Source organism: Larus michahellis, chromosome 3 (assembly GCF_964199755.1).
Source record: "Larus michahellis chromosome 3, bLarMic1.1, whole genome shotgun sequence".
Classification (NCBI taxonomy): domain Eukaryota; kingdom Metazoa; phylum Chordata; class Aves; order Charadriiformes; family Laridae; genus Larus; species Larus michahellis.
Genome location: NC_133898.1, coordinates 36,481,320 through 36,497,884, shown reverse-complemented (window position 1 = coordinate 36,497,884; position 16,565 = coordinate 36,481,320). Strand labels below are relative to the sequence as shown.

Below are 16,565 nucleotides of genomic sequence, written 5' to 3'. Positions count from 1 at the left end.
CACACATTCTTATTAGACACTGAGGAATTTTATGTTTGGCTTCCACTTCTATGAAGTGGAAGAGAAATACAGTTAAGAAAAAAGAATTAAGGCTAGGCATGTTATACAGAAACAAAAATACTATGCCTGGAGCTCATTCTTTCAAAAGATAAACTTGCAATCGTAAGGACAAATGGGAGGTTTGGTAAATCTCCCTCAAACATCCCAATGGGTTCCAGGTATAAAGCCAGTTTAAGTGGCTGTTCATTCTTGATTCATGTTCATTCTAGCTTTTTTGAGAGATACACTCACTGAATCAACTTAAAGACTGAGTTGATCAACTGAGGATTGTGCAGAATAAAAAAAAATGCCATCAGTCAGCTGAGCCATAAAAGCAAGCAGCAAAATAGATTCTGTTTCAGACTAAGTTGTCAAGATAACAACTTTGAATAGGAAACCTCAGCCAGCCTGAAGTTGCTGCACTCAATCCAATGAGAGCAAAGGAAAAGTTTGCATTGCCAGTACTGGCTCACACCAACAGTAAAAGCTGCTTCATTCTCTCCAGAAAACCACATCAACTGCCCTGACCAGATGATCAAGAAATCAACTAGAGAAGAAGCTCTGCTGGACTTGTTACTAACAAGGAAGAATTGGTGGAGAATGGTGAAGGTCTTGGCTGCAGCAGACATGGAATTATGGCATTTAAAATCCTGAGAAACATGTACAAGACAAACCGAGTCCTGGACTTTTAGGACAACATATTTTGGTTTATTCAAGGAACGCCTTGGCAGGATCTCACAAGGGACTCCCCTGGCCTCCCAAGGGGGAACAAGAATGCTGCCTTATCTCCAAAGACAGCTTTCTCAAAGTAGAACAGTCATTTCTGATGAGCAGAAAGTAAAGCAGGTATGACAGAAGGCCAGCACAGATGATCAAGGAACTCCTGACTGAGTTCAAACACACAGAAAAAAGTACATGGTGGTGGAAGTGAGGATGGGGTGACCAGCAGGGATATAGAGACACAGCCCAAGCATGCAGAGACAGTTAGGAAAATCAAAGCTCAGCTGGAGTTGAAACTGGTAAGAAATGTGAAGGGCTTTTTTAAGCACACGGGAAGCAAAAGAAAGGTTAAAGAAAACATGGTTTTACTGTTCAGTGATGCAGGCAACCTGGTGACAAAAGATGCACTTTGTACCTTGAGGCCGATGTATTCAACACCTTTTTTGCCTGTTTTCACTGATAAGGTCTGCCTTCAGGCCTACCAGGTCCTTGGGTCTACTAGCAGAGTGTTACCTACAGCCAAGGAAGATTGAGTTAGCAAGAACTTAAGCCCATTGGACATACCTAGGTCCATGGAACCAGACAGGATGCATCTGAAGGCACTGAAGGAGCTGGCTGATGGCACTGTGAGGCCACTCTACAGCATCTTTGAGAGGTCATTATCATCATCAGTGATGCATCCCCAACCAGTGAAATACCCCGACTATCTTGTTGTCCACAACAGTTGTCAAGAGCGCAGCCAGCACATTGAGGGAAATTATTATTTCTCTCTATTCAGCGCTTGTGAGACCACATCTGGAGGACTGCATCCACATTTGTGCTCCTCCATACAAGAAGGGCACTGCAGCAATTTCAGTGGAAGGCCACAAAGTTGGTTAGAAGGCTAGAGCACAGGACATACAAGGAGTGGCTGAGGGAGCCTGGTTTCCTCAGACTTAAGAGGAACAAAGGCTAAAAAAGATCTCATTGTATACAACCACTTAATGTGCAGGTTAGAGAAGACAGAGTTAGACCCTTCACAGAGATGAACAGTGATAGAATGAGAGGCAATGAACATGAGTCGGAACACGGGAAATTCCAACTAGATGCAAGAATATATTTTTTCTTACTATGAGGGTAGTCAAATATGAGAAAAAGTTGCCCATAGAGGTTTGGCATCACCACCTTTGGAGATACTCAAAACTGAACTGGACAAGACCCTGAGCAACACGCTCTAATTGGTTGTGCTTCAAGCAGGGGGCTGGACTAGAGACTAGAAACCTCAAGATGTCCCTTCAAACCAAATTATTCAATGATTCTATGACTCAGCAAATCTCACAACTACTTTCCACCGGTAACTTCCTCATTAATCTGCCAAAGCAAGCCATGACACCATCAAATGTACAGGACGATCTTCAATCTCATAAGTCAGGATGGAGCACAGAAGCCAGCAAAGAGGGCAGTTGAAGTGCACTACACATCAAACGTCTCATAATAATTTTATGCAAGGTCTCTCACACACCAGGGCCAGCCCTATTTATGAGTCATAGCCATCACAGTGCTCTCTGTTTCAAGTCTATTACATACCATCAGGATTAAATAAAAAGACTGTCTCTTTTCACATCTTCTTCATCTTTTTCTTGCAGCGCTGGTTGAAGACAGGTGAGGATCCCATCAGACTGTCAGCAGAATGAGAACCATAGCTGCTCTCAGAGCCATTAGGGCTCTGTGGCATCCCAGCTTCACTCATGCCTGACATCGGTTCCTCAAAGACATCGCTGCCTAGGACCCCATGGCCATGTACGTTGGCCTCCTCATTTTCCTGTGGCTCCATTTTCACCTGTGCCAAGTTCCAGAGTGGGGAAGCGTTCACCTCAGCCCCTGGAGAAAGAAAAAGCACACAGTTGTAACCAAGTGAAAAGACAAATTACAAACAGCATGCAGATGCCAGGGACAGCAGCACTAGTAAAGAACAAGCAAAAACAAAGCTACAGCTGAACTAAACTTGGGAGGGGAGGCGGGGAACAAAACATACCGATCAGTGTGAAACCATAAATTAAAAAATCTGTTGGCTTTTTATTTTTTTAATAACCCAGTAATTGCCACTCTAAAATATACCATGCTATCATTTTACAGCAACCCTCCATGTGGTTTTCTCCATGAGAAACAACAACTTTAAGAGCCCACATCACTCTCCAGGAGTGTCTCAGCAGCAGTGAGTACACCAACAGCACATGGACTAGACCCTGCATAAGCAGGACTCGGAGGCAGTCCAGAAGCCATTCATGATGATGAGGTCCTTACAACATCAGCAACCTCCTTTAAGCTGTGAGACATACTAGAGTTCTGGTAGTTCTGCAGGGGCAGCGAAGCGAGAGGGCAAAGGACTCCGTCGACGAACAGTCTCAAATACCACTTCCAGCACTGAAACGCAGGGACATCAGAGCTGCAGTCAGCCACCCGACTGCCTGCCTCCTTGTACTCAACACCCACAGGTCTCATCCCATCCTTCAGCAGAACGGAAAGAAACTCTCTTGGCTCAACTTCATAGACACCCTGCTGGGAAATAGCGTTCCCCACCCTTTTTCTTTTTTTTTTTAACTTTTGGACTACTGTGCCATCTGAACAGATTGAGGATTTTCTGTACAAGATTACAAAACAATATTTCTTGATAACAGCAAATGTTTTTCTCCCCAAGAGCAGTAATTATAGATTGCGTTACTTCTGCTTATTTACAGTTTTGAGAGAGACAAAAATACTATTAAAAATACACTAATTGGGCCCCCAGCTGAGATGGGCATAAACAGCCCGGAACTGAACAAAGCCTGAATCTTCTCATTTTTAAATCTGGTCCCTCTTGTGTGGGGATAAATTCACGTGGAAAATAAAAAAAAACAACTAGGAAACCAGTTTTAGTAGGTTTTCCAGACCTTGTTTCTCAAGGAGCTTGGCTACAGTTTGAAAGCACAACCAAACCTCTTGTACTGAGCCAAACCCCCTACTATTCCCTATTATCAATATACAACTAACAATAGTCCCCTATTAAAGAAATTACACGGAGACCAAATCTGCCACCACATGTTTGTACTGTGAATTGTCCTTTATGAAGAAATCAGGAATCTTTTCCAGAGCAGCTTAGCCCAAACTAAGGTTTAGGAGACCTTTGTGGTAACACAGCCTACATTAGCTCTGCAGTTATACAGCAAGCCAGAATGAAAGTGCTTGCTGCTGTCCAGTTGTCTTAATGAAAGGTCCTTTTTATGTTAATTGTAAGTAAATGTGTTCCTCTCAACAACAACGGACACATCATTAAAACGCCATCAGTTCCACAGAGTTGCAGCTCCAGTCTACACAATAATCAAAGGTACTCACTAAACTTATTGTGTCTTTCTTTCATCAATTGCTCAGCCTTATTCCTTTCAGCTCTATCACCTGCCATTGAGAGTGTCACTAATGACTGAAAATACTTAAGCATCCACACAGGACGTTTCATCTTCAAAGCACTTTAACTTCAAAGTACTTTACAAATGAGCTAATCCTCATGTTATCCTGCTGGGTGGAGGAACGAGGTCCCCAATTTTGCCTCCATTTCCCCAACCGCAATGAAATTAAGCAGCTAGACCACAACCGCAATGTCAGGCACAAGCAGAAACACCATCAGAACACAGAAGGCTGTAACGAGAGTTTTGCCCTCAGACACTTTGCCTTGCTGCTCTCTCTACGGGCCTCACACTTGTATTTTCAAGATGGTGGCATCCTAATTGCAGCAGCTTTTTCTCACTCCTTATGCTACTACGCTCTCCAGCCTACCCAGCTCTAGACTGGGACTTCTCACAGTGATGAGATTTCCAAAGGTCCTTGTGAAGTGAAGAGGGATTTTCAGGGAGGAACAGAGCACTTGTATTCTTAATTAGAAAACACCAATTTGGTATGAGAGAGGCAAGAGTCATTTAATATACAGCTAGCATGCCAACCTCTGGGTCTCAAGTGGTAGATGCTAATACAAAGCTTTCCAGATGAATCACTCGCAACCCCAGATGGGCCAGAGGAATCTGCTGTTCCCTCTCCCACAAAAATGTGAGCACTTCACATTTCAGAGGTACTATGGAAAACAGCATGAGCTTCCAGAAAAACATCAGACAGATTTGTGCTTTTCTAAAATTCAGCAGAACGTGCTATTTAAAAAAAAAAAAATGGACTCAGAGGTATACTCTAACTTCACTATATAAGCTACTTAGTTTAGGAGGATAGGCTTCATTGTTTTTTAACCAGATTTTTAAGTGAAACAGTTATTATTGCAGGGATTTCCAGAGTTCAGAAGGTTCTACACAAAAATCAAAGAGCTTTGTTTGGGAGAAGAATGTCTTCTTCATTTTCCAGAAAATTTAGCACTACTAAACAGTGCACAGAATAAAACTTGTATATAGATATAGAAAAGGCACAGCAGTAACAGATTCTCCCATACTGGCCACCAGTGTGCTTCAATGCCAACGTCAAGGGATGACACCGAGGAAAAGACCGCAGTCTCCATAATCCCAGTACTTCACTCACCATTTCACTTTTCATTGCCTCAGATAATACAGCAGGCTTTGGGGTAAAGATGCTAGAATAGGAGAGACTCCCATGAGCCCATTTCACATAAGTCACTCATCAGCTTTCATAAAACAATGATTGTCACTACCAGCGTGACTTCTGAATATGGATGACTGCGTCACGTATCATTTGTATTTACGTCAGTGACTAAACTCTACAGGGTCTTGAATTTACTCCAGTCACAAGAAACACGGCCTTCAACTTTTCAGTAACATGAATCTCTGGACAAGAATCTAAAACTACTCAGAAAAAAAAAAAAGAAAAGGAAAAAAAATATATCTGGTACTCTCCTTACTAGCAATAAGGATAAAACTCTCTTAAACTAAAATATATACATAGATATATAAACCCAAAAGTTATTTTTGTCTTTGTTACGTCAGACTGGAAAAAAAAAAAGGTACTCACAGCAAATACCCTAGTTCACAAAACAACAATAAAGCCCTTGGGCCATCACTGTAGAAAAACAACCTACCCCACACCAATAACAAAGAAAAGAGCTTTAACGATCCCCTAAAAATAAACACCATATAAAGCATTTTCTGTTCTACAAGGTCCACAAATGGAGTAAATATTTAACAAACCCTCGGAACTGATACTTTTGATTCTTTGGTTTTGTATTTAGGAAGCAAGCAAGGGTTTCTCTCCCATCCAAATCTTTTTATTAAAATCTAATAATTTTTTCTCCCTCTCTTTCCTCACATTGGGATCTGCTATTAAAAAATGGAAACAAGACCACATGGAAAAGCTGATAGACTGTTTTCGGCAGTAGCAAGAAACCCCCACCTGAAGTCTGTGGTGAAGCTTCTACTTCCAAGTTGGCAGAGAAGCGCTCGCTTTGAGCTCCGAGGACTCCAACGGGTAAAGACTGGTCACCGGAAGCCAGATCTCCTTCCAGCTCCTCACTTATGGGGAAAGTAATATCACTAACAGGTTCCTCCTTAATCTTCACAGGCTTTGTGTCTTCTGCTGCCTTTTCAGGGTTGACAATCTTCTCATACTCTTCAGAGAGCTGCTTGCTAACCTGTCAAAGATCAGTGGGGGTGAAAAAGAGGCCAAAAAGGTCAGAGTGACTTCAGAGACTCTGATAGCAATTAGATTGCAGTGCTCTCTGTTCCCAGAATATTATTAACATCTGACCTGAAAGAACAAGTAAATAGGTTATCAGCTACACAGGAAAGATTTTTTTTCCCTTCAAAAACACCTTCTTTCTGTCCTGTAACAAGGGACTTTAATAAGAGGTTTAATCCATTAACGTATCTGCTTGATAAATACGAGCACCTTTATTTCACAGACTGTGATGATGAGACCCAGAAATTTAAACAGAGCACGAAACGAAAGCAAAGTGTCTCAGTCTTACTTTTCGGTTTTACCCATCTGCCAGTAACAACTTTACTCCAGCATTAAAAAACAGGCAGCTCAGATACTCATCAGCTCTGTAGTCACCACTGGCCAAAGCCTGGGTACCTTCTGCCAGATTCACAGCAAAACACACAGAAGTTTTCTCCAGTCAAACAGATATAGGAATGAGATTTAGAACTACCCTGTACTTCTAGAAACTTCACAACTGTAAGCAATTAAATGAAAAATTTCCGATTGCATCTGCTTCTAACAAACACTTGTTTATACCATTGAATCCCAACAGTCAGTGAAATGTGCTCAGGAAAAGCCCAAGGGTTTTTAACAGCCGAAGCAAGGAGGAAAAAGAGTAACAAAGCCTATTTCCCCCTTCTAGATATATTTCCAAATATGGAGGCTACTGTGGACCTCAACCTTGCATGAAGAATAGAAGAAGTAAGAGAATGACCAGCTGCAGGATGAGAGTGAACTACATCAGCAGAGTGATGCAGAAAACCCAAATTCCAAAAGGAGACATCTGAACAAAAACACTTGAACAAAAACGAACCAGTTTTTTGAACAAAAATGTTTTTAATGAAGACAGATCTTAATGATGTTATTTTTATGCACAAACCTCAGAGTCCATCACAATTTACATAGTACATGCACTTACAGCTGTCTCTAATTTATACTGCCTCTGTAAGGCACAAAGTGCCACCCCTGGGAAAAGAAGGAGCACAAGGTAGCTGCTCCAAGATGAGTCAACTGGCACTCAGATACTATGTGACAAAGAGGAAGGGATGGCCGCTTTTGACTTTGGTCACGGGCTACCTACTTGATTAAAATCTTGGGTTTTCATTAGTAGACTAAAATTCCCTCTTCAAATCCTTGCATTTCTGTAAGTCCACAACAGGCAGACAGTCGTATATCATTCAAATAAAATGCGTATGTTTAATTTCACAGAATACCCGAACCAAGAGAAACGATACCTTTATTCTTACAACCTACGCTGATATGGCACCTCTTACTCCAAGGAATTTAACAATTCCTTTTCTTTCTCTACAGAAGCACAGTCCCCTCTGAAGTGGAATGTAGCACCTGTGTGACAACTCAGATCAGCACAATACTTCCCTGTACTCTTAAAGCTTAAGCAAGTCATCCCTTGTTTAAGCGAACACAAGCCCCTGTACAGCCAGGTAATTTTTGTTCATCTGCTTAGTTGTTTTCTGAAATGGTAAGCTGCCAAATATCCCATTAAAGCAGAAAATTCAGTTAATCTGTCAGTACCGATTTTACCTCTACTTGATATTTTTCTCTGGGCCACTCAAGAGCTGGGGGTCTCCTCTTAAACCCAAACAAATCATCAGTAGAGCACCCTTAGACTCAGTAGGGTCCCAAGTAAGGGTCTCTGTCTTCCAGCCAAAAAAGTCCTGTTTCTCTTTTCCTTGATGACTCCCCTCCACACCCAAGAGGTTTTATAATCGGATTTTACTTCAGTAAGACCTGGGACTTGCCATAGGATTAAGCAACTGTACTGGGAGTATGTTTATTGGTGCCATCAGGTCCCTACTGCTCTTCTCACCTGAAGCATGTAGCTGTGATAATCCTTAATGCGGTGTTGCCAGAACTTCTGCAGCGAGAGCACACTGCCAATGCCCACTTCGTGGAAGACCTGCTCCATGACATCAGGGAAGGGGGTGTGCCCAAGTCGAGCTTCTCGATCCACAGCAAAGCGCAGCAGTTTGGTGAACTTCAAGCAGTACTCGTGGGCAATGTCAGTCAGGGTCTCCAGGACACTCTCGTTGGCACACTCGAAGCCTGTGTGAGCCAGGATGGTGGCCATTGACTGGTAGAGAAGCTGCCGGCAGGAGGACCAACTCAGCTCAGTCACTGGCTCCCCTTTTCCTCTAAAAGCCAGAAAAGAGAAAAATAGCACACCTCTAAAAACTGAAAGGAATGTATCTGATGAAGAGATATTGTCAATAATACAGTGATGTACAAAGGGAAAGTAGACTGTTTGGGGTTCTCCACAGCTTCTCCATTACATATGAACACCACCTAGTAAGGGTTTATCTGCTTTCCCTTCTTCCCCTCCCTCCAAATCAGCACTGCCAATTCTCATTTTCTCTTCTAATGCTGTAAGATTCCTTGGGTGATGCATAAATGTGGGATGTAAATCTTCTGAACCCTTAAGCAACTCCCTTCCCACCCAAGAGCTTTTCTCATGAAGATGTGAATTAAAAGGGTCCTTGACACAAACAAAAAAAGGCATTTTAAATAACATGAATGCAAATAATTTCCCCTCACAGTTAATTACATTTCTCTTCATTATTATCTCTGATGTCACAAGCCTAATAGTCAGATACAAAGGCTTCTGGGATAGACAAGATCTGAATTTACAATGCAAAAGACACACATAAAAAGCAAGTAATGGCATATATATACATTTCATAAAGGTACACTATAGCCAAAAAGACCACTTCCCTGCCCTCACTTCCAGTAGTAACTAGGCATGACACTGAAAGAAGCATCCCCGTATGCAACCTAAGAAGTGAACACCAGGCCCTGGGAGGGGGCCTGGAGAGGTTCTTCTGTAGAGCATCATTCCCTGCCCTTGGCTTTGAGACCTCTCTTCTTAGTGTTGCTAAGCAGGAAGGAGTGACCATGCAGGACAGAAGAGATGGAGAGCAACTGACACGACCAATTCAAACATCATTCATTTACGGTCAGGCAAACAAATTTTTCATCCAGATGAGTTAACAAGTAGAAATTCCACATAGGAAAAAAAGAGAAGATGAGATAAGGCAAGGCCTCTGAGAGGTAAACATATTTCTACCAGATCTCTCAACTCACAATGAAATGCATGGGATATATTTGCCCGTATCTGTAACACGGTCTTCAAATGCTTATGTCAAAAAATCAAATTTCCTTTCTGTTAAGTATGGCATTTATACACTTTTTTTACACTTCATTCAGCACCAATGTCAGAATTAAGCTAACAATTTCACCCTTCATTTGTTTCTGATCAATTTCTCCCGCCACCTTCCGCAGCCCACCCTGAGATTCACCTCGCTCTCACCCTACGTTACTTGCATATCACCACACACACTTTCCAGTAACAAGACCTGATTAAACAGTACAAGACAGCACTGATGCCCTGGTAAAATTCTCACTACTCTTTTTTCTCTAACGAGTGCATCAGGTACCCTTCAGTCTTGCTGAGACGCTGGGTCACTGAGCCTCAGCTCCCCCTGATCCTCAGGACTGTCCCATAGAAAACCACTGAAACACAGCAGTAAAAAAGGGTAACGTTTCAGGGGAGCGACAACAGAAGGTTAAACTTCACGCTATCAGGACCAAAATCATTCATTTTCAAGAACACCAGCTCAGCACTTTCTGATTATTCAAATAAAGGGGGAATGACACCATATTAAGAGCTGCAGATTATGATATTTCTAAGTGGATATTAAGAACAGCATGTGGATCTCAGGTCGTGGATTCATCCCAGTTATTAATTGCTGGTAAAATGACTCACATCCCAATTCCTACTCAATTATGTAACTACTTTGTAAAGAAGACAGCAGGCGCTCTGACAAAACGAATTAAAAGATCATCAGTTCCCTTATAAACCAAGTGTCACACATACTGATTTTACATCTCACTCACTCCGCACTCCACCTCCCATCGACAGATTTCTGAAGTTCACAAACAGCCATATGTCTTGTACAACACTGGGACCAGGGGGTTACAACAGAAAAAGCAACCATGAAACAAAACCAACCAGAAAATAACCATCAAAATTTATGCCTATAAAAAAGAATCTCATTTTATCACATATGGAGAACAAACCTAGCTGTCCAGCAGCCATCAGTTGAAAGCACCTTAAGCTACCAAAACCACCAAACACCTGACTACTACTAATACAGAGGAAAATAAAGAGCCTTTATTGACACTCTGCTATTCAATCAAAACACTACGGACAAACTGAAAATAGACAAAGAAATTGGCAAGCCCAGGCAGGATACTCAAGATACTCAGTCACTTGTAAAGTAGAGCACACCAACCATTTTGCAATGCATATCACTGCTCAGAGGCAGCAGAGAAAGTTGTATCTCTCTTAAACTCCTAGAGGAAAAGAAACTAATTGCCAGCATTAAAATGCAGCTAGGTCACTATGCTGAAAGGGATATAATCAACTTGAAATCTCATCAATTAAAGACAGAGACAAAAGAAATTTCAGGTACTGTACTCAAATCCAAATCTCCACCTCTTTTTCTTGGTAAGGTCAGTCAATTATGTTTTGTTTTTCTTATGTTTTCTTCTCTTGTTTTCCTGTTTCCCACAATAAACAATAAGATGAAGATGATTAAAAGTCTGATTAGACAGCAAAAATTGAAATATTGTTGTAGATGTTAATGGGAAACAACAAATGAGAAAATAACTTTTTTCTTCATCTCCTTTAACCTTCAGTTACTGTCTGATAGGAATGCACATAAAAACAACAACAGCCACATAGACACATTTAAAAGTTGAAAGCAGATATCTAATGTCACGCCTTCCCAAAAAGGAGCAGCAAACTTCTTTTCCCTGATGATCACAGGTAAAGAGCCTTGGTCTTCAGTCTCATCCAGATACCTAGCACCTACAAAAGCACCCTTCCAGATACTACCATTATGCAGAATGCCACCCTCTGCAGCGCTCACTGCTTTTGTGAAAGGCTCCTCATCCAGCCACCATCCAAAGCCAAGCCTATTTAACATACTACAAGGGTCAGACAGCCAGAAGTAAGCAAGAGCACTTTAATCCCTAAAATTCGGTCACCAGAGATTAACAAAACAGGCAATTAGGCCTGTGATTTGGAGGTGATCATCTCTAGGGAACATATAGTATGAAATTTATCACAAATACTGGCCAACTTGTCACTCTTCAATTTTGTATTTCCAATAGGATCTATATTTCTATAAATGGGTCGCCATCACTAGCTGATGTTCCAGACAGAAATCTACCTGCCAAGCCACAAATTAACCAGATCCAAAGCCCAGCCTTCTCCCAATCTGCCAGCAAACCTGCAACATGCAGAACTCCACAACAGAAAAAAGTGTCTGTTTATACCAACCAGGCTTATTTTCAGTATTAATAAGGTTTCACAACTCACAAAAGGCCCATCTTCTGTGTCACCAAGACACCCCCAAAGGCACCACAATCTATTCAACCAAGCTACTCTCCTGTAAGGCTGTTTTTCTTAGAGGAAAGGAGATCTCATGGTTCATTTCCCATGCAACTACATTCAGGGGAAAATGTCTGGGCTAAGTCAGTCCAAGGACTGACAGCCGAGGTTCACTCAACTGCAGTAACCGATTGAAGTGCTATGCTCCCTCCTAGGTGAGCATAAGCTAGCAGCAGATGGAGGGAGGGATTGTTTTTCCTATGAACACATCAATTTTATGAAACATTAGATTGTGGAGTTGAATTTCTACCAAATGAGGTGCAACAAGGTCGCTCCACAGCCATTTCCCCCAAAACAGTAAAATAAAGGAGAACATCGGAAAAACAAGATTATACTAGTCAGCACATCGAAGAATACAGTGCACTAACTCAAACCAGAAAGTTTTTTCCTTTTGGAAAAGTGCCTCTTTCCACCTCATCCTGAGTAAGCCTCTTTTTAAATATCTCTGCTATGTCTACAGAAGGCCACAAAGGTATAAAAAGAAGCTGCTCAACAGATAATGGCAAGAGGTAATAGATAACGTTTGGAAAATAAATTGGGTCCCAGTGGCCCAATCCAGAAGACCAGACAGTTTAGGGGCTAAGCCAAAGTGTTTAGCCCAGCGGGGGAAGTACGTTCTGCCTGCTCTAGTTTCCACTGCTCCAAGTCCTTCCCAACATTAAACCTGCCATCCCACCAACGCCTGCTTCCCTGCTTCTGAACAGACATGGCTTAACTACAAGCCCTTCTGCCATGAACTGCCTTCCCACTGCAAGCTCCCAATTTTGCTCACAGATTATCTTTCAATGCAAAGCACACATCCGATGTGGTCAGGGACACAAATGAGAGGCTGGCAGAGAAATCCGTTAAGAAACCAACCACGCACACACAAGAAAAAGCATCTGAAGAGGCACATAATGAGTAGGTTAGGTTGCTAATCGGAGGAAGCTGAACAGAGAAGAAGGAAAAGCTAGGAGCTGTATTATGATAAGATCCTCCTGTTCAAATGGTAGTTTCAAGTCTACAGTTCTTTACTCATTCTTCATTGATTATGCTTTCAGCTTACCTTCTGTTTCCATACCAACCAAAAGCAAATGTTAATCCCTTATTGTGTATTCCAAGAACCGTAACATCAACAGTTGCAAATCACCAGGACCAGATCGTAATTCATCCAGGAATACTAAAGGAATTCAAGGATGAAATAGTTGAATAGCTGTGGTGAGTCACCTCTTACTTCAAACTGCCTTGGCCCATGAGGACCAGAAGACAGAAAACATGAAAACATTTTTTTCTAATAGCTTCAGAAAAGATGTGAAGAACTACAGGCTGGGACGCCTGATATATTCTGGTGCATCGGGGAAATTTAAAGAAATGATAAGAGCAGAATTAGAGGGAGAAATACGACACAGAGAGAAAGAGTCCAAATAGCTTTTGTAAATGGAAAACCTGCTTCACAAACCTACTAGAGTCCTCCAATCCATCAACAAGCAAGTACATGAGAGATCTCCACTCTGGAGCTCAGGTTTTCCCTCAAGGGTCTGCGCCAGAACCAAGGTTTGTTTCAACATATTGATAAAAAGTTGGGGAAAATGGAGGAGAGGAATAGCGTTGTGATTAAAACTGATGGTGGTACAGATTTTGAGGGGTTGCAAAGACCAAAACAACTGAAAAATAGCAGTAAATGAGGCTCTGCCTCTTCCTCAGCTCAAAAGGGAAGAAGAGGTAGGGGTTACAGGCATGGGGCGGAGCAGAGGGGAAGAAAACCAAAATGAATCCAGGGAATAAGAAAATAAAAGACAAGGGTGTGAGGTCGAAGGATGAAAACGAGTAACAAGGAAACAGACGAGAACATGACTATAGTAAAGAAACTTGTGGTCTGATTCAGGATGGCTGCTCTTATCTTCCTTTCTTCTTATGCCTAAATATACCTATACACTGCTTCTCAGACCCAGGCTACCGCCAAAGAAAATGGAATTAAAATACGTATTTAGTTGAATAATATAACTCTGACAATGGCACTTCAGAAGGCAGCATAAAATTAAGCACTACCAGGTTTTATCAAAGGGAAGAATGTTCTTCCTTAAATTGTTTTTACAAACTAAGAACAAGCATCAGCAAATCATATAACTTTATTTTTACTACTATAACAGCAGCTGCTATTCTTAATTCATGTAAACGTCTTAAAACAATTAACAAACGTGCAACAACAAACTCAAAGCTTTTCTCCTGGTAAAACATAAATGTGTTTGGTGTAGCAAGCACACAAATTCTAGTCTACACTGCAGCTCATTTTAAATCCACTATCAGCCACAAAACATTTCATTTCAAAACCATCTATCCAGTTTTTACAATCTAGTCCTTAAACTCCCCCATGTGGTTGACTGCTAAATAACATGTCTTTACTTGGATGCCAGAAATTCGCAAGGGACAACAAAAAGACAAAGCAGCCCCCAAAACATGGACAGAGCCACAGAAAACTGAACTTAAAGCCGAAGCCACTGGGGGAGGACAGAGCAGAACACTGCTCAGTTCTACAGACCACAGGGCCAGAAAGAGCAGGACTCACAGGACCTTATCCTCAGAGGACTGGATTTCCCTTCACCCCTCTAGGCTAATTACTTTATTTCTTCTGAGAAGGATGATGGTATTCCTCCACAAACAGCACTAAAAAAATCGCTCTACTGTTCAAAGGGACTATGTTACCAAAAGCAGTATCTTTCAATAAAATGCACTTTACACCACCTCAGGCCATTAAAGAGCTGAGCTGCGTTTAACTGATACGTTAGCTTTTACTGATGCACATTTTCCACATTTTAAAAACTAAAATCTATCATCCTCTCCTCCATCATGTTCATTGGTGCACAGTCTTTAATCTAAGAACAGAAAGTTACAGTAGTAAGGATTAAGCCCTGAATTTAAATGCACATAACCTACAAAGTATCGTGAGATCCTGCAAGAAGTGCAAGACCTCCTTCTGAATTTAGTGCTTGTCAGAAGGGTAGACAGGGAGGTGATGGCAATATTATTTAATCAAAGACTGGCTGCAAAGGTAGAAGCAATGCAACCTTCCTTTACATTTTCTCCAGCCCTTGGCTGGTGGAGTCAGTCTCAGAGACAAGAACTCCCTTCACCCATACTCTTCACCACCTCTGACCACAATAACACCAACAAACAAGGTGAACCATGATCGTTACTACGTCACAGGTCCTTGGCTGCTGAAATCTTACTACTATGTCATCAAATCATCTTTTCAGAACCTACAACTAAACAGCCAAAACCCGGTGGTGCACCTTCTGGATTTTCAGTTACAATAAGTCAAGTTTAGTTGTAAGTGACCTAAATACGAAACTTCACAGCCTGTAACTTGTCAAAATACATTGAAGACAGCAAAACCATTCACAAACATTTAATGCAGCACTAACAAGACAGAAATCAGCACCAGACATCCACGTTTTATAGACGGGAAACAAAGGCACATGTATTTGAAACAACATGCATGTTATCCACGCAGAAGAAATCTTTTTGAAGATTTTTTGAAGACTGTTTTATTCTTTACATACACCTGTCTGACCCTTCAGCCTAAGGGAATCAACGTAACTATACGTATATTTAAAACACTCAGCTTTCCTGCAGCCAAGAACTAACCCAAAGAAATCCCAACGCACCTGTAGAAATCACTCTCTGGGTCACTGTGCCTCAGCTGAAATGGCATTTTGGGGGTCTTGCTATCCAGAGGAAGCAGGTCATCGGGGAGAGGCGGAGAGGCCGGACAAGATGGCAGTGGTTCGTTCTCTTCAGTTTTTATGCCTTCCGCTTGCTGCTGGTTTTGGGCCTGAGCCATGGCGATCAGGCTGCGCAGCCGCCGGTTGTGCTGGATGAGCTGAATGGTGTGAATCGTGAGGCTGCAGGGCTCCGAGGGGATGTCCAGCATGGTGGTGGGACGGGGTTTGTTGGCCGATGGCTGATGCAAAGGAGGATCTTGGACTTCCACGGTACGGAACTCACGCTGAAGCAGGTCAAAGGAGCTGCGGTTGGCCTGGCTGGATGAAACCGGAATCTCACCCCAATATCGCAGCATTTTTACACAGGTCACGTACTGTCCTCAGAGACCAAAGGTGGCTACCGAATAGTGCAGTAGAAAGGAGCCTTGTCGCAGGGAGAAGCGCTGGAGCTGGGATGAGGCGCTGAATACAGCGAATGACGAGTGTCAGGGGAGCTCTCGCCCGGCGCCTCACCGAGCGGCGCCGGCCCCACGACGGCAGCCGGACGCAGCGCAGGGATGTGACACATTACACTGCCGCTTCTCCTGGGGCGGGGAGCAAGAAGAAAGACACGCACCCGTGAAGCAAGAATTATTTCTGTTTGCAACGGGGGCCGGTGTGGCTCCAGCCGGGCCGGGCCACGCCGGTACCTCGCCCAGCGGAACCCACGGTGCGACCTGACCTGCGTGGAGAAGCTCCGGGAGCCGCGCTCGGCTCACCCACCGCCCACTCGCTCGCTCGCCCGCCCGCCCGCCATCCCTCCCTGGGCCCAGCTCCCGGCCGGCGACCACCACCCGCCACGGTGGCGCCAAGCGCGCCGGTCCGCCCGGCGCGGAACCCCCGCGCCCACCCTACCCCGCCGCTCCGCTCCGGGCCGCCGCGCCGGAAGTCGGCCCCGGTCCGTCACCAGAAGCGGTTCCCCCACCACCTGC

The 16,565-nt window shown here is 43.0% G+C and overlaps 1 protein-coding gene across 1 annotated transcript; it reads right to left on the bottom strand.

The window, feature by feature from the left end:
- Positions 1 to 729: 729 nt before the first annotated feature.
- On the bottom strand, positions 730 to 16,538 carry SUPT7L (SPT7 like, STAGA complex subunit gamma). Its single transcript, XM_074579685.1, has 5 exons — positions 16,489 to 16,538; positions 15,538 to 16,178; positions 8,249 to 8,573; positions 6,115 to 6,352; positions 730 to 2,619 (listed from the first exon to the last, which is right to left on the bottom strand). Exons 2-5 carry the CDS (start codon positions 15,948 to 15,950, stop codon positions 2,357 to 2,359), a joined length of 1,239 nt encoding a protein of 412 aa, XP_074435786.1. The 5' UTR covers positions 15,951 to 16,178; positions 16,489 to 16,538; the 3' UTR covers positions 730 to 2,356.
- Between the last annotated feature and the right edge of the window lie 27 nt (positions 16,539 to 16,565).

Bases quoted from the DNA above. Each gene is read 5' to 3' on its own strand.
- SUPT7L (XM_074579685.1), bottom strand. From the start codon at position 15,950: ATGCTGCGATATTGGGGTGAGATTCCGGTTTCATCCAGCCAGGCCAAC. The intron at 8,574-15,537 runs GTGCGTTGGGAT...TCTGGCTTTTAG, and splicing joins CCAGAGAGTGATTTCTACAG to AGGAAAAGGGGAGCCAGTGA. The intron at 2,620-6,114 runs GTGGGGGTTTCT...TTCTTTCTCCAG, and splicing joins AGCTTCACCACAGACTTCAG to GGGCTGAGGTGAACGCTTCC.